Raw genomic sequence first — 23,199 nt, 5'->3', positions numbered from 1 at the left:
TGATAGACAATGGAAGGCTGGCGGTAGATGGAAGCTCCGCGCGTTTCGGCCGAGGTGCCTTCGTCAGGGGACCGTCTCAACTTTTTCTATTTCTGTATTGGCATAGAGCGTCTTGGAAAACTAAGCAGTCAAATTTCTTTGCTCTGCGTTCCTTTTGTTTGTTTAAAATGTAAATTTCGATTAAGCCTGTGATGTAGGCGAAAAGCCCAATTAGAGTGTAGAGAAAGGAGATATTTAAACTTCTACACGCTTTTCTCAAAAGCACTGTGGAATGCTTGGTGTTCCAAATCTTTATTTTATTGTTTGCCTTTTTATCAGTGCCTGTATATGTAGAGGATCTCAATCTCTTATAGAGTGGGGTTCTTGTTGTTCTTTTGTAGACTTTTCTCAATATACTGCAAAGTATATTCTTTATTCGATCAAAAATATGATCATTTACAATAATAAAAACATTTCATAGATATAAAATGATAAAAGGTTAAAAGACCATATTTCATAAAAATCTTATGTCAGGCGAACTATAACAGCACTACAGGGAATACATAAAAACATGATTTCATCACAAAAACATATAAAAGTAGGTCTTAATCAGTCATATTTACAGAAGCACTTTTATAGAGTTTGGACCTTCTCCACCAAGCATACAGCAAAAATCTCGATATTGCAAATACGAGCCACTGTGTTGTATCAGATCTAAAGATGCATAGAGCTTCACTGGGAGATCTGAACGACAGTAGGCGGCATTCTGGAATTATCCAGGTTTTCCTATAATCCGCATGAGTGGGACAATAAAAGAGAAAATGATCAATGGTCTCCGAACTGTTGTGACACATAGGGCACAGAGGTGATACAACTGCATTCCCCCACAAGCTACTTCTGTGATTCAAAGGTAAAGTCCCAAGTCTAAATTGAATATACAAAGCTTTTGCCTGTGGGGGTTCAATATCATCCATATATATTTCGAAACGAAAGACTCTTTTAAAAAACAAGTGGTTGAAGTGCCATTTGCAATACCTTCTGTATTTTGGTGGCCCATGTACTCCCAAAACCTTTTTTTAAGGGGAGGAACCATTGATTTTGTTATGGAGCCTGGGGCCTCCCAAATGTACCCCAACCCCAGTGCCAGAAGCCAGTCCTTGATTTTATTGAACCATTTTATGCGGCCTGATTGTTTGTGCGAAACAATTAGTTCTTCCGGGGCCTCCTTTAGTGGGACCTGTGTTTTACTGGTCCAAATTCCAATCCAAAACAGGAGTGCCCTGAGGATAGCAAATTGGTCTATGGGGTTTAGGCCAAGATCAAGTCTTAGTGGCAATAAGGGGGTGCTCGCAGGTAGGTTCAGGATTGCCCTGATGAATTTGTTTTCAGCTAGGGTTAGATCACTTAATGTTTCCAATCTCCAAAGCTCAGCACCATAAAGGGCTGCTCCTAGATCTTTAGCACTATGTAGTTCCAGAATAGGCGACACTGAGCGATAAGGAGATGCCCTGGCCCTCCTGGCTGTAGCACAGTCAGCATGCTGGAGGGTCACAACGCTCTTCTCTATTTGTGCCATCCAGGTCAACCTATCGCTAATGCGTACACCAAAATAGTCAAAATATTTGACCTGCTCCAGTTGTTGCGAGCCCAGCATGAGTTTGCCCTTATTTAATTTATAGGGATTAAAAGTCATATATTTTGTTTTGGTGCAGTTTATTTCTAACCCCTTCTTCCTGCATACTTTGTCAGATTTGTTTGAAAGATTCTGGATCCCACTAGGTGTCCTTGAGATTAACAGGGTGTCATCAGCAAAGAGTAAACAGGGCACAGAACTGCCTGCTAGTCTTGGGGGATCACCCCCACAGTTGTAAAATTCTTCAATTAGGCCATTAATATAGAGGGTGAAAAGTGTTGGGGCGAGGACGCAACCTTGGCGCACACCTTTCTGTACTGATATGTCTTTTGTCAGGCTACCTTCAGTGTTCGACCTAACCTTTGCATAAGTATTATGATGTAAATGAATCAAAATGTTAAGTAAATAGGCTCGAAAATGAGTTCGCTCAGAGCATGCCATAGTTAGTTGTGGTCTATGGAATCAAGGGCCATTTTTAAATCCACAAATACAACGTACAAGTGGCCACCTCTTGTGGTCACTTCCTTCCAGATTAGTAGGAGAAATCTGAAGACTTGATCAGAGGTACTTGTGACGGCCCTGAATCCCGCTTGACGGTCTGACAAGATGTTATTATTCTCGAACCAGTTTTGGGTCCTCGTCAAGATTATTTTACAGAAATATTTTTGAGAGACATCTATAAGGCTGATCGGCCTATAGTTGCAGGGCAGCCCCTTATCTCCCTTTTTGTGAATGGGAATAATCTTGACATCCCTTCAGGTTGCCGGGATTTCGCCACCAGAAAGGATGGCGTTAAAAACTACTTTTAATAGGGGGCCCCAAATTGATGGTTCAGCCTTGTACAGGTCTCCCAGGAGCTTGTCTAGGCCCGGGGCTTGCCCTCTTTGTAGTGCATTTATGGCTATGATGGTTTCCTCTATGGTGATGACTGACTCCTCAGTTAAAACTGTGTTTGATAGTCTGAGTTGCAAGCTCAGATCAATGGTAGCACCCTGTCCTGCATATAACTCTTTAAAGTACTCCTCCCAGACATGGGGCTGAATATGAAAATCTGTTTCTATTTTTGGGTTTGGGGAACCTTTGGCAAGAAGATGCCAAAACAGCTGGCTATTCTTTAGATTTGCTGCCTCGACAAGCTTGGCCCAGTATTCTGCCTCCCATTCTTTTTTGGCCTTAGCTTGGGCTAATTTATAAAGCATTCTGTATTTCTTTACATCTAGGGGAAGTTTCGATTTAACTGCCATGATTAAGTCAGCTTTGGCTTTGCCACATGCCATGTTATACCAAGGGGCTATGTTCTGTTTTGCGTTTTGGCAGTTATGTAATTTGCAAAAGACTGGTCCAATTACGACGGTCAAGTAAGGAATAAGGCCATAGTGTTATTTATGCTGGTAGCAGTGGTACTCAAATCAACAAGAGTCTGCTCCACCACGGAGTATATTTTGGAAAGGGCTGTTGGATCATCCTGTATTGTTGGCCATTTTGACTCTTTTGTTATTATTGCTAGTATAACCGGACCACTCTTGGTTCCAGAGTTACCATACAGTAGAGCTCAGCCCGTAAGTGTAAGGGCCAGGGCATTAAGATTGCTATCTTCCCTTATTAATATGGCCATATCTTTTACACTAGACCAAAGTTCAATATCAACCAGGATGTAATCGATCCTGGTTTATGTTGCCCCCCTCTTAAACGTGTGGCATGCTTCTCTATCAGAGTCAGTCCTACCATTGCAAGCACGTACCCCATGGGAGATGGTAAAAGATCAAACATGTGGCCCCACCATAGTATTTTTCTTACTGGGGGGTATCTGGAGCTTAGCGATCCCTTTAGCTTTGTCACCCTCTAGTATTAGTTCTTGTACATAGTCTACAGGTTCGAAAGAGTCAGTGATTCCCTTTGGCAGTCTCAAGGTAATTAGTTAATGTTGTAAGCGTACCAGATGGTTTATGAGCAGTTTAAAAAAAATTATCAATATTAAATAACCTAACTTGAGTGTTCCCTTTAGGAAAGGAGAGTTCTATCCCAATTATTTCATCAGAGGGAGAGCCTTGATTTTACAGGTTATGGTATTTTTTGACCCAGATTAAAAGGCCACCAGCTGGACGACCAACATTGGACTGCTTTGCTTCAATGCAGAATGTTGTGAAATCTACCCTATGAACACATTCAACTGCCCATGTTTCCTGTAATAGACATAAGTGACAGAAGTCCACCAATCAGGGTCAGGTATCTTAGACCTTATGCCTGCCACATTCCAGGATAGACGTTTAATTTCCTGGAGTTCAATTGGTGATACCGGAGAGAGGCCAGTGTTAATAGATACACCATTGACCTCGGTTTGTTGGTGAGTATAGCTATTCGCATTGGCTTTGTTACATGGGGCAAAATTAATGTTGAGGATCATTGGGGAGTCATCCGGCTGTGAGATGGAAATTTCCTCAGTAACACTTTTTAGGAGAGGAGGAACTAAAGGTAGTCAATCTTGGGAGTCTAAGCCACTTCAAGTTTGGAATCTATTTCTAGCTTCCAAGGCTGTGCCTTCCAAATGCTTAGAATGTGGCCTACGGGATGGCCCATTGGCCGGTGGATTCCCCCCTCTGTTATCTAGGTGCCTATAAAAGTACCCAAGCGGTAGGATGTCGATCCCCTACTACAACCTCTGGTTACCTAGAAAAAAGTCCCCACTAAGCAACTGACTAGCTAAGGTTGGAGATTTACAATTGATCACAATACAATCACCAGGGTGGGATTTGGTTAGGGGGCCCACCCAGCTTACCCGCCTAAGAAATATAATATCTGTTTGTAAAGCTTGTGTTTTTTAGCAACCAGTAACACACTTTGTTTTTTAACTGTGTCTGGGATTCATATTGGTTTTCATGCAGCGGGGGAACATTAGTGAGGATTGCCACATAAGGGCAACACTCTGGCGGGAGGTGGAGAATCACCCTATCATCTTGGTTAGCTAGTTTAGCTAATTCATTTATACACAGCAGATTAGGTGAGGTTTGTGGTTGCTCAGAGCCTACCTGAGTCCAATTGGTGAATGCAGGGAGTGGACTAGACCTAATCTTACTGGGGGGTGAACATGCTGAGCCCCGGTGCCTATAGCTCGAGGACCCCGGTTGTTTTTGTTGTACCACTCTGTCAGTATTTTGAGGGTAGATATTGACAGCGGGACAAGATGATGAATTAACACACATAGAAGAATTTCCCTCTTCAGGCCTAGTGTTCCCCCCATAGGTTACCGCCCTGTCCCGCCCTTTCCCTTTCGCTCCAACCCCTGTTGTCAGATCAGTGAGCAAAGTGTGCATTAGAGTCATTGTGGATTCTAGTTTATCCAGTCTTTCCAGAATAGGCAAAAAGTTCTTTAAAATGATTTCCTCAACGAGGGATGCAAAAGCCGCCATGGTTTGTGGGGGTTAACCTCAAGGTGGACCGGCAGCATAGAGTTTGGGCCATCCAGGGTGGAGGGACTTCGTCAAGTTTCAACTTGGGGTATTGGATTGATTGCCAGAGGTTTTTTCCTGGATCTAGTCCACATATGTCACGTGGGTTCTAAGTGTTTAGTCTTTTTCCTGCTTTTACTTGACAAATCACATACTGCAGAGATATGGGGCTTTTTGTCAAGTATTAGGGCTGGTGAGGAGATTCCAGTAGGTACATAACTGACCTGACTTGTGTCATCAGTATCATTATTTGTGGCTGCATGGGCAATGGTTGCGGAAGATGGATCGCCCCCCCACAGAGAACCGTTGTTCCGCTACTTGAATCTCCATATCAATGGCCTTAGCTGCCCGGCGAAGGAAGGAATCAAGTGTAGAGTTGGACATAGTGTTTGGAGTTGCCACTTTCCCCCTCGTGCTTTTGTTGCAGTTGCCAAACTGATGAAAATCAGGAAATATAACTTACTTGGGCAGCAGGGAGAAACCAGGATAGTTTGTTTACTTGTCTCCTGTGTCACAGGTCCAAGGGACCTGGCCCGCCCCGCCTCTGCCTGCCATGGACGGGCGCAGACGGGCCTGCCCTTGGCATGACTTGGCCCGGGCACGCCTGCGCGTGTCCCGCTCTGCAGGGGCCCTGCTGGGATTTACACTGTAAAGTAATTATTATCCAGAGTCCTTAATATATCATATTCGACTTTCTGCATTGCCGATACACTGCCACGGTTGGGCAAAGGTGTACGCATACCTCCTATCGTATCACCTCGCGCAATCCCGCACTATTAATTTATCCGCCAAACCTCTGTGTCTCAATGTCAACGTAATGTCACCATCAGAGTAAAGAACCTGGCTGGAGTGTGTGCCTGACATTTCATAAACCATTCATCACTGGGGTTTGCAGAACAGTGAACTGAAGTACATTGGCATATATGGATGGCAAGGATCCTCTGATGACTGTGTACCATGGAAAAGGGTAGACTGGGACTGCTTTCCTTCAATAACCTGGAAAGTAAAAGAGCATGTTATATATATTTATGCCATGCATTGAAGATGCAAGAGACCAAATAAATCATAGGTTTGTAGTGAGTGGACCCGTGCTTATATGGTCGTAACCTCATATTTATCACTATAGAGCAATGCAGAAAATTCTACTTATGAGAATCAGCAACATGTTAGAAGAGTGCTGGTGGAGCTGCATGAAAAGCAGCAGCCCCCAGGAATCATTTAGCAAAAGCAACCCTATGTTTCTAAGCATTCCCTGAGCTGAAGGTTTTGCTCTTTCCCGAAGGATTGCAGGGTCACTCACCTACAACTATATGCAGTCATTTTCAGCCTTCAAGTGGGAATAATGTGGTTGTAGATTATATTTTCATGGTATCTGTGCAATTGAGCCCTTATGTCACTAGGTTCTGATTTGTAATTCTATTCTGAATTTAGAAACAAAATAGCCAGGAACTTGTGTTCTAATGAACATGTTATGTGCAAACTATGTTATCTTTTTATTCTTGTAAAGATTAGCTCCCTTCTATCCTAAATGCATTTTTTCTAGTTCATCTTCAATATCTAAAATTACTTGACTTCTACACTTTCTTTTAGAATGTGCTTTTAATTCTTGATTTTAAATAATTGTATCCACAGCATGCCTCGTTTCAGATGGCGTTAGTGCAAACTTTTTTTACCAGTCAGTATAGTTGTATGCTTCTCTGGTCCCTGGCCAGGTACTTACACATTGTCCTATTACAACACCTCATACCAGGTCCAAGTGTCAGTGTCTGCCGCAACCTATGTGGTTTAATCTGTATTGGTGATGTGTGTGTGTGTGTTGTTGTGTGCGTGTTTGCAGTTGCGTTTATGCAGCGACGGCTCGTGGAGGGAGTTACGGTGGGGCAGGAGGGCGGGGAGGGGGAGGGGCAGGGTGGAGGTTGCTAAAAACCGGCATATGGATAATTGCAGGTAAGTAAACAATTTAATTAATAAAACGAATTTCGTAGCTCGCACTGCATTGCATTTTGCGATGCAAGGCGCGCTACGAAATTCGTTTGATTAATTAAATTGTTTACTTACCTGCAATTATCCATATGCCGGTTTTTAGCAACCTCCACCCTGCCCCTCCCCTTCCCCGCCCTCCTGCCCCACCGTAACTCCCTCCACGAGCCGTCGCTGCGTTTATGTAGGAAGCTTGCTCGTACAATTTGGCCACAACTCTCTGCAATGCATATGGATTTTGATTCTTTACCAAAACCTGATACCGAGGCACCTCTTGCCCAGTGGCGTGGGTATTGTAATGGTGTGGGCCCTAGGCCCACATGCCACTGAAAGCATGACACAGACACTGATGTATGGTTAGTAAACTGGCACAGGGCATGTGCGCCCGCCCCTTTTATTACCAGGGTCACCTGGCTGGTGACGCCTGTGATGGATGGGTGTTGGTCAGCGACGGCTCGTGGAGGGAGTTACGGTGGGGCAGGAGGGCGGGGAAGGGGAGGGGCAGGGTGGAGGTTGCTAAAAACCGGCATATGGATAATTGCAGGTAAGTAAACAATTTAATTAATCAAACGAATTTCGTAGCGCGCCTTGCATCGCAAAATGCAATGCAGTGCGAGCTACGAAATTCGTTTTATTAATTAAATTGTTTACTTACCTGCAATTATCCATATGCCGGTTTTTAGCAACCTCCACCCTGCCCCTCCCCCTCCCCGCCCTCCTGCCCCACCGTAACTCCCTCCACGAGCCGTCGCTGGTGTTGGTGTGAATGTTAGCACAGAGCAAAACACTAGAACGTGTCCAGCAGGACCCTACAGGTATAACCTTTTTCAAGATCATATAAGATTTGTGCTCACATTTAAAACAAATGTTTGTGATTAGGTGTAATTCAGGAGACAAATCAGTCCCTTCACTTGCTTGGTAACTGCAGCGTCAGAGTCTGTGGTTCCAGATACGTTTTAATGCAAGGGAAAAGTGGGCTCTGGCCCAGGGCCCCGTCCTTTCTGGGGGCCCCCTGATAGAGCCAGCTCTGTTGTGCAGAGTCTTGAGCTGATGACCTTGAATATGTTTTAAACGGATTGTTTTAGATACTGTTTTTCTTTTTGCGATTTTTAATGTACATGATGTACGAGAGTTCAGTACAGCCATTTTGCACATAAATGTTGTGTTTATGTTTCATGCAACATCCACAAAAAGTTTATTTTAGATCAAAACAGGATCTCACATATGAGAAATGGAAGGGTGTCACAGAGATTATTTGTAATAGCATTTTGAGGTGCTGCTGTATTACAATATTGAAAATTATCCAGGCATATCAGATGCAAACACTTTTAGAATTTGGGGTCAGTGACCTAGCCAAAGAGGGCATGAAAGAGCTGAAATTGTACCATAAATTCAAGGCTGTTTCGAACAGGGGCCCCCAAATTACGTTTGGCCCAGGGCCCCCAAAATCCTTAAGATGTCCCTGTGTGGTTCTCCTATATTCAGTGGTGGTGTTGGCGCAGAGGGTTCGAGAACAGCTATTCCGTAAGTACAGGGAGCCGAGCAGGCCTTCTCTCGTGCATACAGTTTTGCAAGCTCTGGTGAGTGTACTTGGGAGGTTCCACAATGCTCAGATGGGGCATCCTTATCTCTGCCTATATCTGCTTGATGGATTTGAAAGTGTGAATTTTGCAAGGGATGTTTGTTTCACACTATAATTTCCTACACACAGGAGACAGCAGGTGAGCTTGTGCGGTTGATGCCAACTCTTGTTGCCTCTTAAGCACTGCATCTCTTCCTGAACACTAACCATTTTAGAAGGGGTCAAATGCTAGTAAAAGTACAAGTCCAAAGTCGCTTTGTGGCGTCCCTGTCGCTCATATCTTGATGCAGAAGAACAATTTTACGTTTCAAGCAGTCTCTCGTTTAGATTCTCAGATGCCATCTTTGAAATAACTTCTATTTGTGTAATAGTGCATCCCGCTCAAAGAGAAGGTAAGTAATTCCCTTTCTTTCTATTACAGGCGGGTAGTTCCAAAGACATTTAACCAAACTACATTAACTTTAATATTACAGTCTAGCAGAAGGCTCAGACCAGTTTGCTGAGGTTACATCGCTTCCTTTGTGTTACTGCCCTAACACCGATTTGGAGCTTGCGATATCCTAATTCATTTTTTGGAGGCTACTTAAAATCTACCAAAGGACAGATTTGAACTAATTTGCTTCACATTTCTTTTATAGCATTATCTCTTTGTTATGTTTTGGTTTATAAATCTATTCAGTGTGTGTAGCTGTGTTAAAAGTCTCTGTGTGGCACATCCCTTATTTAAAATACATTTTCACACCACCCCATTTTATATGATAATGTTCATATTAAGATAGATTTTAAAACTTTTACCGCCATCTCGGTTTTGTCAATCTTTTACCTTAAGGTGCTTTGTATTTTTTTTTAACACTGAATCGTCTTTTGTACTGAATTGCTAACCATCAGTGAAATGATCTCCCTTTGCTAGGTGTTGCTCTGCTCAGAGTGAAAAAAAGCAATATCAAATTTGAGGATTCAGCAACAAGCCCATAATAGCCTTGGCTGGCACCTCTTAAACCTTGCCATAGTCGTTAAACTTGCATTCTTTACATATAGAGCAGTGCCATTCTCCACACAAATTCGTATTGCATGCATGTTGTATTTCTTTAGCACGAACCTTGGTAAATGGAGGAGGAGAACTGTACAGGGTTAAAGTGAAGCATAAAGTCAGCAAGCATTGTGATGTAGTGTTCTATGAATCGGCACGTCTTTAACTCTTTCCTAAACTGGAGCAGTGCTGGGGCTGTCCTGATGGATAAGGATGTTTAGATCCTGCGTACAAGCATGGAAAATACTTGTTGCATTGTTTTCCTTTTTATTCCTTTCTCTGGTTTAGATTTGTAGTTTCTCTGGAGTCAGACTGACCGACTCGTTTTAATAATGAGATCCTTAGAATACTGTGTGTGACACTGCAAGTGGAACTATGATTGCGTTGTAGACACAGACCAGAAGCTTCGAGCAATGTGTAACAGATTTATGTGACATTAAAGTCTTGTTTAGCGTAAGTTTGTGTGCCCACTTCTTTAAAATGGACAGATGCTTTGCCTTCAACATTTTCTCCGAAATACCCCTGACAGAACAACAGGCTTGTCGCTGCATGAAATACTTATGGGGCATGCCCCGAGGCTGTCTGCTGTGCCCACAAATGCACTTGTAAATATCAATCAATCAATCAATCAGTCATCGCATTTATATAGCGCGCTACTCACCCAGAGGGTCTCAAGGCGCTGGGGGTCCGCTACTGCTCGAACAGCCAGGTCTTGAGTTGCTTCCTGAAGGTGAGGTGGTCCTGGGTCAGGCGGAGGTAGGTGGGGAGGGAGTTCCATGTCTTGGCGGCGAGGTAGGAGAAGGACCGTCCCCCTGTGGTGGCTCTTCGGATGCGGGGGACGGTGGCGAGGGCGTGGCTGGTCGATCGAAGCTGGCGTTTGGGAGCGTAGAAGTTGAGGCGGCTGTTGAGGTATCCTGGGCCTTGGTTGTGTATGGCTTTGTGTGCGTGGGTGAGGAGACGGAAGGTGATTCTCTTGTTGACCGGGAGCCAGTGCAGGTCTCTAAGGTGTCCGGAGATGTGGCTGCGACGGGGGATGTCCAGGATGAGTCGCGCTGAGGCGTTCTGGATCCGCTGGAGTCTCTTCTGGAGTTTGGCGGTGGTTCCGGCGTAGAGGGAGTTGCCGTAGTCCAGACGGCTGGTGACGAGGGCCTGGGTGACCGTCTTCCTGGTCTCGGTGGGGATCCACCGGAAGATCTTACGTAGCATGTGCAGGATGTTGAAGCACGACGAGGAGACGGCGTTGACTTGTCTGGTCATGGAGAGGGAGGAGTCCAGGATGAAGCCCAGGTTGCGTGCGTGGTCTGTTGGTTTGGGTGCGCTGCCTAGGGCGGGGGGCCACCAGGAGTCGTCCCAAGCGGCGGGTGAGGATCCCAGGATGAGGACTTCCGTCTTGTCTGAGTTCAGTTTCAGGCGGCTGTTCTTCATCCATTCGGCTACCTCTTTCATCCCTTCGTGAAGGTTGGCTCTGGCGGTGGCGGGGTCGTTGGTAAGGGAGAGGATCAGCTGGGTGTCGTCGGCGTAGGAGATGATGTTGAGGTTGTGCTGGCATGCGATGTCTGCGAGGGGGCTCATGTAGACGTTGAAGAGGGTTGGACTGAGCGAGGAGCCTTGAGGAACGCCGCAGATGACTTTGGTGGCTTCAGATCTGAACGGAGGGAGACGGACTCTCTGTGTCCTTCCGGCGAGGAAGGAGGTGATCCACTCCAGTGCCTTCTCCTGGACTCCGACGTTGCAGAGGCGTTGTAGTAGGGTACGGTGGCAGACAGTGTCGAAGCCTGCGGAAAGGTCGAGGAGGATGAGGGCCGCTGTTTCTCCGTTGTCGAGCAGCGCTCGGATGTCATCGGTGGCTGCGATCAGGGCGGTCTCGGTGCTGTGGTTGGCCCGGAAGCCAGACTGCGAGGGGTCAAGGGATCCGTTCGTCTCGAGGAAGGTGGCCAGCTGCTTGTTGACGGTCTTCTCGATGACTTTTGCAGGAAACAGGAGCAGCGAGATGGGGCGGTAGTTCTTGAGGTCGGTGGGGTCGGCCGATGGCTTCTTGAGTAGGGCGCTGAGTTCGGCGTGCTTCCAGCTCTCCGGGAAGGTAGCGGTGTCGAAGGAGGTGTTGATGATGTCCCGCAGGTGGGGTGCGATGACAGCGTCGGCCTTGTTGAAGACGTGGTGAGGGCAGGGGTCGGTCGGAGATCCGGAGTGGATGGAGTTCATCGTGCGGACGGTGTCTTCGGTGCTGATCGGAGTTCAGGTGCGGAGGGTGGTGTTGGGGGGCAGTGGTTCGGTCGTGGCGTTCGTCGGTTGAGTGCTGAAGCTGTTGTGTATGTCCGCGATCTTGTTGTGGAAGTAGGAGGCGAGGGAGTTGCAGAGGTCTTGCGAAGGGGTGATGTCGTTGTTTCCGGCGTTGGGGTTGAGGAGCTCTTTGACGATGTTGAAGAGTTCCTTGCTGTTGTGTGCGTTGTTGTCCAGTCGTTCCTTGAATGCAGTTTTCTTGGTGGCGTGGATGAGTTGGTGGTGTTTTCGGGTGGCGAGTTTGAGGGCAGTCATGTTGTCCGGTGTTGGGTCTCTGCGCCAGGTTCTCTCGAGGGCTCGGCAGTTCTTCTTGGAGTTCTTGAGTTCGTCGGTGAACCATGGGGCTTTCTTGCTACCGGGTCTGCTGGGCGGGGTCCTCAGGGGGGCGAGCTCGTCTGCGCAGTCGCTGATCCACTTCGTGAGGTTGGTGGTTGCCTGGCTATGGTTCGTTGTGCTGGTGGGAGGGTTCATGTTCAGGGAGGTCGCGAGCTGGTCGGCTGTGATCTTGTTCCAGCTCCTGCGTGCAACCTGTTGCTGGTGGTGGTGGATCGTGGTCCTTCCGAAGCTGAAGTGGACGCAGCTGTGGTCCGTCCATTGGAGTCCGGTGGCGTGGCTGAAGGCGATGAGAAGACGGGGTCGAGTGTGTGTCCGGCGTAGTGGGTGGGGGTGGTCACCAGCTGCTTGAGTCCCAGGTTGGCGAGGTTGTCCAGCAGGGTGGTGGTGTTGCGGTCGTTGTTGTTCTCCAGGTGGAAGTTGAGGTCCCCTAGGAGGATGTAGTCAGCGGAGCAGAGGGCGTGCGGGCTGATGAAGTCGGCGATGTCTTCGCTGAATTGTGTGCGTTGTCCCGGGGGTCTGTAGATGAGGGTGCCTCTGAGGGTGGTCTTGGGGTTGATGTGGACCTGAAAGTGCAGGTGCTCGGCGGTTGCGAGGGTGTCGTCGGTGTTGGTCGTGATGCGGATGGTGTTCCTGTGGACGATGGCGATGCCTCCTCCGGTGTGGTTGATGCGGTCCTTTCGGATGATCTTGTAGCCGTCTGGGATGGTGATGGCGATGTCGGGCGCTGAAGAGGCATTCATCCAGGTTTCCGTGAGGAAGGCGGCGTCTGGTGAAGTAGTGTCGAGCAGGTTCCAGAGCTCGACGGCGTGTCTGTGGACGGAGCGGGTGTTGAGCAGGATGCTCTGTAGGTGGCTGCTGCTGTTGCTCGTCGAGGTCTTGAGCACTGCTGGAGTGGTGCAGGTCCGGATGCAGGTGCAGGTGAACTTGCAGGCGTTGCAGCAGAAGGGTCCATGGGTGCGTCTCGGGGTGGCTCGGTAGCACCCCGGGATTCTTCCGGCGTTGAGTGCGTAGAGTTCGGTGGCATCGTAGGTCCGGCGGGTGGGCTGGGGTCTGCGGGGGCCAGGGGTCCAGGCACTGGGCGCGGTCCAGGCGTGGACGGGCGCAGACGGGCTTACCTTTGGCACACCTTCGGCGCTCAGTCGGTGCTCCCGCTGCACGCGTCCGCTGCGCGGTCGCTGAGGGGGCGACATAAGAAGGGAGCCGGGAGGGTGGGTCAGCTGGATGGCGGGGTCACGTTCACCAATCGTCTGGCGAGGGGGCGGGGCCGCAGGCAGGAAGCGGCGGGAAAACGGGATCAGGCTGAGCGGGCGGCCCTGCGGCGGCAGGGGCGCTGCTATCGGCGGCGCTCGGCGGTGAAGATCTCAGTCAGCAGGGGGCTCTGGAGCAGGAGCGTAGAGGAGCGAGGGGGCGACCAGGCCAGAGGCGCAGTGGTCGCTCCCCAGGTGCGGGCAGGGTCCCCTTAAGAAGGGAGCCGGGAGGGCGGGTCAGCTGGGAGGCGGGGTCGCGTTCACCAATCGTCTGGCGAGGGGGCGGGGCCTTAGGCAGGAAGCGGCGGGAAAACGGAATCAGGCTGAGCGGGCGGCCCTGCGGCGGCTGGGGCGCTGCTATCGGCGGCGCTCGGCGGTGAAGATCTCAGTCAGCAGGGGGCTCTGGAGCAGGAGCGTAGAGGAGCGAGGGGGCGACCAGGCCAGAGGCGCAGTGGTCGCTCACGGATAACATGATCCTCAACTACTGCAAAGGACTGGCTGATGCAGTATCTTCAATCTCTCACCAAGTTGGAGCTGCTACTGCTCTTCTACATCAACGGCAATGCCATGACCTTAGTCCTGGTGACTGGATTCTGGTAAAGAAGCACATTTGGAAGTTGTTCTTGGAGTAGAGGTGGAAAGGACACTAGCAGCTCATCCTGATTTACGGCACTGCTGTGAAATGTGGAAGACTGCCGTAACTGGTGCATACCTCTCACGCCCAGAGTGAGGTGCTCGCTCAAAGAGATGGTGACCTCTGAAGCAAGTTTGCAACCTCCTATGCCTGTCTGTCTGAAAGGACAGAAGGAGGGGTACCATGCACTAGAGTTCCCCAACCCACCATGTCCCAAAAGTCTCACAAAATGATCTAAAAACACCCTTGGAGCAGGAAGAGATTAGCCCAGAGTGCAGGAATGCAACAGGGCAGCCGCAGATGAAGGAAAAAGTGAAAGAAAGTGGGAGAGCAATAGAGAGACAAAAAGTGGCCAAGGAGCTGAGAGAGAATGAGATCTAGTCTATCAACTGAGTGCACACCACAGACTATCATCAAAGAAACAGTTGAGTGGTTTGAGTGATCCTGAAGGAGATCAACAGACACCCAGAAGATCAGAGAGAGCAAGAGTGCATCATCACAGACATTCATCACTGTATTGGACTTTTTACACCAACAGTGTGCCCAAAACAGCAATCTCTGACCTGAATAAACTGAGAGAAGTACCAATTGAGGCCCATGATGCACCACAACAGTAATAGTGATTGATTCCTAAAGATGATCATATTTTGACAGAAGTCTTAAAATATCACTGATGAATTGTGTCTGAAGTGACTTTAAACAAACTTTAAAATTATTTTAACACCTTAGATGCGGCGCAAATATCCCTCCCCAGTGCTGCGCTGTCCATTGGAACTAGTGCTGAATGGACGTCCAATGGACGTGCGCAGCACTGGGGAGGTAGTGCTGCCGTCGGCCAACGCCCCGACGCAGCACTTAAGAGGTTAATAGAAAAAAATAAACAAAAGAGAAAAAATAAAAACAACATTTTAATAGAGGGTTAAGAAGACTACCTATGGCCAAGACTGCAGTGGAAGGCTAGGGTTGTCATTTTAGAATAAGATGGACTAGAGTTAGGGATGCCTCCTGAAGACTACTTTACATAAGATGAATGAAGTAACCACAATTACCAACAACGAGTTTGACTCAATTTGCACAAGTAGAACTAATTGCAGAAGATTACGAGTCTGCTTACTGCTATTCTACTCAAGCTCTAACTGCAGACAAACATGCATTTCCTTACCAAAACTATATGTAGAGTAGTGATTGATGTGATATTAACAGTTCTTATGCTAGCAATAATAACCCTTTTAGTTAGTATAAGTATTTCTCCTGATATAGGTACCCTTTAGGCTTTCTCTATACCTACATTAATTGCCCATTCTGTAGATCACATACAACTTAAGGCTTTATATTTATATGCTTCTGAGGGAGATTTCACATCAAACATTTATCCTATATTAAGGCCAGTAAACACACATGCCCTAAACGCAAAGAATTTCAATGTTTGCACAAACTTACATGCTTCAGCTCAGGATGTAACCTATCATCATATTCCATTATGATATGGAATCACTTGTAGTATATTGCTTAGCTTATTTTACAGGCAGAATCATTTTGAGTATTATTTGTCGAATAATGATTGTATTCTATCAGAAGGCCCCTTTGGTAAGAGAATGATCCTTCACCCACAAAACAATGAGTCGGAGACGACCTGGTATTTCTTTAGGTCTCATAGTAGAATAGACTCTGTTAAGGCATATAAAAGCAATTTGACATGTTCTATGAGTCCACTAAAGAAGAAATGTATTCAGTCTTTAGAGGCAATGCAAACCGTAAGTCAGATTTATCAAGCCAGGCAAGGCCACCTTGAGCAGGCCTGCGTTCCTTAGAAAATCTGGTGTAAGACAAGGGACTCAAGTCGATGCCTTGTGTTACTTTGTACCAGGAAGGCATTACATGGGTGGCACGTTTGTGTTCAAATTAGTAAATAGGTCTTACCTTCCAGTAATTGTTGTCAGTTCTGCACATTTATCCATTAGAAGCTTCTCAAACTGCCAATGGAAAAAAGGTAGTGCTTTTTAAATTTAGAAACAGTTGTAAACATTACTCACAGAATAGCTTGTGTAACTTGATAATGAGCTGCACCGACAATTTATCAAAATACTAATACACTTCACCTAAATGTAACAAGAGGGAGTTTTGTGGCGTGGATGAATATGGGGTAACATAGTTAGTTCAAAGAACAAAAAAAATTATTCATGTAATGTAACAAACTTACTATTTACACTTTAAGTGTTCCTGCAGACAATTTACAAAGGCCTCTTAGTCTGTAAACCTCTCTTTATGTCCAAAAATGCCTATATTTATGCCTGCGAGGAACTCACAAAAGGTATGCTGGCAGCCATAAATGGGTTTGCTACAGTATATTAGTCCTCCATTAAAACGAAGAAATACACAATATTTACTTCTAGGCAAGAGATTTGTGGTGGATGTAACAAGCAGTAGTTAACCTTGAACGTTTTTCCATGCCAAAAACCTGTAGATTTGTGAACATTTTCCAACTCCAATCAGTCCTTTTCCTATAATTGAAGATTTACTACAGCAAAAGTCTGGAATAACTCTGCGTTAAGCATGGGCGAATTTTGCGAATCTCGCGTTCGCGAATTTTGCGGATTTGCGAACTGGCAATCCGCAAAATCCGCGAATTCTCGCGAATTTGCGGATTTTTTTTTTTTGTGTGTTCGCGCGGGTTTCTGCCAGTTCGCGAGGGTTTTGTACAATTTCGCAAACGCGAACTTACCTATCGGGTCGCAAGTTTTGCGAACTTGTTGTTTCTACGTGTCCAGCCTGTTTGGGACACTCTTCTTCATCACTGCCACTCTCTGTCACCACTGCCACTCTCTGACTACTCATGCCACCCTCTGGCCCACCCATGCCACCCTCTGTTTCATCACAGCACCCTCTGGTTGTCCAGTCAGTGTACATTATTGTGGCAAAGCAAAGCACACCTTCCCTGCCTCAAGTGACCTGAATTAATTTGGGGCTGATTAATGTGTCACAGAATATTTTTTTAGCTGGCACCTGCTTCCTTAGTGCTTCCTGATTAGTGATCTTTTGCACTTGCTAAGTGCTTTCATTGTTGCAAAATTAGTTACAACACCTGCCCTGCCCCAACTGACAATAATGAATTAGGGGCTGATTAATGGATTTGAACTTCCAGCCTGGCTCCTGCTTGTCTCCCTTAGCTGTAATTCAGGACCTTTGTGGCATATGTGTAACTATTCTGAGGTTCAGAGCAGGGTCACATAATAGTTGCAACTGGCAACTGAACTCTGGAGGGGCCCCTCAGGAAGCACTACAGGAAATGGCTACTAATGATGAGCCTGAACTTTTGAACCTGGTAAGTAGTGTCAGTTTTGCTAAGATCGTATTTCTGCAATTTAGCGCTTATTCGCGGGGCGCGAAGTTGTACTGGGAAGCCGCGAACTCACGCGAACAATGCGAGCAAGCCATAAAATCCGCTGCTCGCGGATTTGCGGATTTTGCGGGAGATTCGCGAATCTCGCGGATTGCGAATTTACCGAAAATCCGCAAAATCCGCGAGCGAAACGGATTTTCCGCCCATGCTTACTCTGCGTGCACTATTAGAAGGGAAAGCAATCACCTCCAAACTTGGAGGGGAAGTAGAGAAGGAATTTCTTCATAGGGAAATATCTTTTCCTTTAGAGGAAAAAGTAGGAAAGAAAAAATGTCCATTTAAATATTGTGTACCATTTTACTAGTGCCTGAGTCTATACTTATGTGTATTAACGCATTGGGGAAATACGGACCACAGGAAAATGTCGCATGACATTCTCAGTAGTACGCCAGGAAACCTGCCCCTGGCACAGCCTTCCAGGGGGACCTAGGGTGACCAACTGGCATAGGTGCAAATTCAGGACAGTGAGTGCAAAAATTCAGGACAAAGGGTCAAAATTCAGGACAAAAATTCAGGACAGAAGGTCAGAATTCCAGACGAAAATTCCGGACAAAAGGTACGTTTTGCATACACATCAGAGGAAGTCCCGCAATAGTGCATAAGTAAATAGTCAACAAGCACAAGTCAAAATAAGTTTGTTTTAAATTGTAAATGTCTTGTAAAGCGCACTGCTACCCGGAGGGATCCTGGCGCTATATACCACTGGGGAACCCGTCCTGGCTTTCCCTGTGAGATATTCCCTCCTGGGTATCTGCAAGGTGAAACCAGGCATCCCCGGCGTTTGTGGGGGGCTGTTGTGGAGATGAGGCAAGCTAAGCCCAGAGTTGCCGAGTGCGATTCCTGGTTAGAGTAGGCACCGAGGCGAGAATTATCGAGTCCGCTGACCCTGGTTCACAACCCTGCCGCATCGGGAATTGAACCCTGGTCCTGGGCCGTCCTATGCTCCTGGGTCTGCCGCCTCTAACCAGTGAGCCACACCACTCCACTAGGTTGAGAGAACCTTGCACTCACTGCATCTGTTGTATATGCGAGTGAAACATACCTGCGTTTGCATATTCAAAAAAACAAAAAGTGAAGAAAAAGATCACAGCTGAAGACTTCTCAGATCTTACATTCCCTTAGCTGTCAAGGTTTCAGATTGCTTACGCGTGACATTTTCATAATTTCAGTGTAATTTTGAGTGACATTCAATGACTATGAGTGACACTTTCTCAGGAGGAGCAAAATCAAGCAATGAAGACAAGGAAAACATATAAATATCAGAAATTACACCCAGCACCAGAAATGGAATGGCAGTAGGATGTGTGAGAGGCCCCCGAGTGGAGCCTGAACCAGCCTCACTGACGCTGAACTCAACTTTGTGCAGACTGTGACTGAAGTGCAGAGCTCACCTCAGGCACTTACTTAACTCATCCATCCTCTCATCTGCTTGCACACTCATTTGTCCATCAATACAATCACTTAATCTATTCATCCATCGATCTGTTCATACTCTTAGTAATCACTACATGCACACAGTTATTCCTTGATTGTTGTATTATACCATTTTCAAGGACTCATGGCAAACCTCTTCAGAAGCCCCCATTAAAGCTCTAATGTTGTTTCCAGCAGGCATGTAATAGTTAAAACCTCAGAGATGCTGAAAGGGTTTTATTTATTTATTTTATCAGGACGTTTCGATTCCCCCTCACCCCCACTGGAAAAAAACACTGGACACGAAATGCGGTCACTGGGCGGAGAGGCCCATTATCATTCTGTATGTGATAATTAGGGCAACATACAGAATGATAATGGGCCTGATAGCAGTCTTTGCCAGGGCGGGGAGGGGCTTCTTCAGGCCACTGATCACAGCAGGAGTGTGAGCTGCCCCCTGCAGTGAGAGTTACAGGCTGCTTGCAGGGGGCAGCTGAAATTATGGACAAAAGGCGTCCGTGAAAGAATCCTTCACGGACAACGGACAAGAGGCCCAAATTACGGGCAGTCCGTGAAATTTACGGACGGTTGGTCACCCTACGGGGGACCCCTGTGAATGTTTGTGGATTTTAAAAAAAGTAGTACATCTGCACGCTGTTCAGATTGGCGATGAAGACTGTTGTGTGTCCACTATAACAAAGATCCCAGGATTGTGGAATTAAATACCCATTTTATACGGTCTCTGTATATTCAGATGACAATTTCTTGTATTAACGGATCCTCGGTACAGTTTACAGGGAGTTTTGGAGATATTGGGTGAATTTGGGTCACACTCTAAAAGTAAATTGAGATAAATCCTTTAGGTTCCCGCGTTTTACGACATGCAATGCTGCACTACCAGGGACTTATTTACAAGCCCCTTGCGCCACCCGTACGGCACATTTCCCATGTTAAAAATTAGCAAAAGTGGTGCAAGGGGCATGTAAATAAGCCCCCCAGTGTGCAAAGACTTCCCATTTAGATGGCAAACTGATAGTTTCAGATACTTGAGGGGAACAGATTGATGAACGTCTTGTCGTGTGAAACTGTGTTGAAACCTTATCTGGGATCATGTAATCTATCCCCTTTTGGACCAGACTGCCCCTTTCATCAATGGGCGATTGTGAAACTGTTGACAATAGCCCACATACTTATGGTAGTCTTGAAGACAGCGTTCTTCAGAAAGTTAAATGACCATCTCACAGATATAATTTGGGCAACAAAGAGAAAAATACTAGCCATAACTAAATTAATAAGGCCTCTAAATGAGGAGAGAATGGTAGTACCTAACATGGAGATGTATTATTGTGCAACTCAGCTATTGTGGCCAATGAAACAGACTGCAACCGCAACAGGAGAGCTTAGAGATTCATACTAGCTCAGGTGTGCAGGGAGTTGAGGGGGTACTACTAGGAAAAATGAAGGAAATTAAGAGCAATATCAGAGCTGACCAGGTGGATAAATTATTTTGGCAAAAGTATGTCAGTAAAATGAGTGAAAGGTCAATTTACATGCCGAAGATATCACTATGGTATCCTTCGGGTTTCAAGGATGTGATGCATCTCTAAGATAAGATGTCATAAACTGGGATTCACACAGTGCGTAGCTTATGTCACAGGCAGGTCGATGCCCACCTGGAGAATTTAAGAGATGAAACGGGTAAACCAGTAGGGCAATTTATGGCTTGTGCTGCAGTGCAGCAAGCTGGAAGAAGAGCATGTGGGTCAGGGGATACAGATCCATGTGTAGCCGAGGTACTCACTGGAATACGTACAATCGGAGACTGCAAACATGCTGGGGCCATCCTATTGACAACATTGGCACATACCTTTTGTATCAATATATCGTCAGTAAAGACATGCTGGGAAAAATGCATAGGAAGGGAAGGAAATTTATGGAAGGTGAAAGGATTTGCGCTTTGGGTTACCCAAAAACCAGCACGAGAAACCCTCTAAGAATCGCACAGATAAATTATTCTCCTAGGAGAATTGCCTAAATGTTCCCTGAGTCATCTTACCTCTGCTCCAAAAAATATAGACCCATTTTATCAGATGGTGTGTGGATGGTCACAGCTGAAGGCTTATTGGCCATCAGTCATGGGGAGTAGAGGGGAGTAGAGGGGGACTTGGGAAACATGCAGCGTTCCAGTGTTCTAAAGCACTACAAGATGTGTGTCAATTTATAGATCTACCATTCGTGCTGGCCAAAAGAAACAGCAATGGGATACAAGGCAGCCATGGCACCTGATTGTGAGATCTGGCTAGAAGACGCACAGAAATGGATGTTAGCAGAATTAAGCCCCGTACTCACTATCAAAGAGTGGGTGCCAGAGGGTGACTCGTTGGGCAGCTTGGAGAAGTTCTTGCTGGCCATCAAAGCGAAATCAGACAACCTCCTGCCATAGTGAGAAGGAATGAACAATGGCACTGGAAGTGTTGCTCATCACCAGGGATTAGGGTGGTGGGATATTCGGGAAGATGTGCTGAAAGGTCTCATGCATAACATATCTGTATCCCATTCAATAAACAAGGTGTACAATTGAAATGCTTACATCTCCATATTTTGTATACGGAAATGCAATATCTTCATTGGTATTAAATGGCGAGTAAAGATTTAGGTAGTTCTGCCCTGGGCTGGGGTATATCTGCTTATTATGCACGTTCTGCCCAATGACCAGGGTATTTCTATGTCATTATGATGAATGATTGCGAGTTTAAAATAAGACAAGCAAAATGGAATATTATATTGATATATGGAAATTAAAAACCCCAAAATCAATACAGGGTCATTTTTAAAAAGTAATAAATCTGCAACCCATCTATAGGGCAAAATTAGTACTTTCTTAATAATTGCCCACGCTATCTGTTTAAAAATGACAAGCTTCCCATGCACTCTAAAATCCTAATTCCCTTCTCAATGTGGCAATGCTACAACACAATACAACGTGATATGCTGAATGGCTGCTTTTGCATGTCGTGGGCCAAAATTCCCCGAATTGTCACACCGTGGCAAAAGGGGCTTGTTGTGGGAGAATAAACAACATCTCACACCGAACTGCCACCTGCTTACTTTATCTGGTCTAAATGCATTGTTACCCGACTTCCAGTGCCTTCCTAAATGCAAAGAAGGCATTTGTCATGAGTTTCTTTCTGCAATGTCGTAGAGAGAATGGCTTTTTGACTATTACATGGGTCTAGGTCCTTTCTACATACAGATCAAACTCTAATGTGGGACTGAAAGCTCCCCTGGCTGCATAGTTTTTTAGGTCAGTGCAGCAAAGAAAAGCAAATCTGTGTTTGCATTTTAATGCCAGAGTTCGGGCGGCTCCCCCCCCCGTCCCCCCCCCCTATCCACCCACTCAGCGACGGCTCGTGGAGGGAGTTACGGTGGGGCAGGAGGGTGGGGAGGGGGAGGGGCAGGGTGGAGGTTGCTAAAAACCGGCATATGGATAATTGCAGGTAAGTAAACAATTTAATTAATAAAACGAATTTCGTAGTGCGCCTTGCATCGCAAAATGCAATGCAGTGCGAGCTACGAAATTCGTTTTATTAATTAAATTGTTTACTTACCTGCAATTATCCATATGCCGGTTTTTAGCAACCTCCACCCTGCCCCTCCCCCTCCCCACCCTCCTGCCCCACCGTAACTCCCTCCACGAGCCGTCGCTGCACCCACTCCCAGCGCCTTGATACCTGGTGAGTAGCGCGCTCTACAAATGCTTTGAGTGATTGATTGACGTCTGTGTCTTGTAACATGCATTAAAAGTTATGCTCATCTGATCAGTATTTTAATAGGAAAAGTAAGACGCTTTCTTACTTGCATTCAAAAAGATAACATGCTAAAAATACTTAATTTCGTTGAAGTTTATAATACGATACTTTTGCCTAAGCCTATTTAATCGCATTATTGTCAGGGAATGGCCACCCATTCTACTTCTGCTGTGCACAGCTAAATATGAGTAAAAAATCAATGTAACGATTGGATATTTATTCCCTAGGTAGCTAGCATGATTTTTGCTAAGCTGCCATTTACGCCCCTAAGGACAATCAGCATTAGCAGACTGCTTAATAGTTTTCACGTGGCAGAGCCTCCTGTATCAGAGATAATTGGCAAAATTCACATCTCATCATTTTAGAAATGAGTTGACCAAAGTCGCCAATGTAAACAACCTGTCAACACAATGGGCTTTACGGTAGTTAA

General features: G+C 46.2%; 1 protein-coding gene across 1 annotated transcript in view; it reads right to left on the bottom strand.

Annotated features, from left to right (window-relative positions):
• INSC (INSC spindle orientation adaptor protein) overlaps positions 1 to 23,199 on the bottom strand; it is a 1,175,511-nt gene that overhangs the window by 642,835 nt on the left and 509,477 nt on the right. Inside the window, exon 3 of the mRNA XM_086958676.1 lies at positions 16,068 to 16,120. Within this exon, the coding sequence (XP_086814802.1) occupies positions 16,068 to 16,120 (53 nt within the window). The remainder of the gene's footprint in view (positions 1 to 16,067; positions 16,121 to 23,199) is intronic.

The sequence above is a fragment of the Lissotriton vulgaris genome, chromosome 2_1 (assembly GCF_964263255.1).
Source record: "Lissotriton vulgaris chromosome 2_1, aLisVul1.2, whole genome shotgun sequence".
In the NCBI taxonomy this organism is placed as follows: Eukaryota; Metazoa; Chordata; class Amphibia; order Caudata; family Salamandridae; genus Lissotriton; species Lissotriton vulgaris.
The sequence above is the reverse complement of the archived record's forward strand: the minus strand, read 5'-3'. Positions and strand labels throughout refer to the sequence as shown.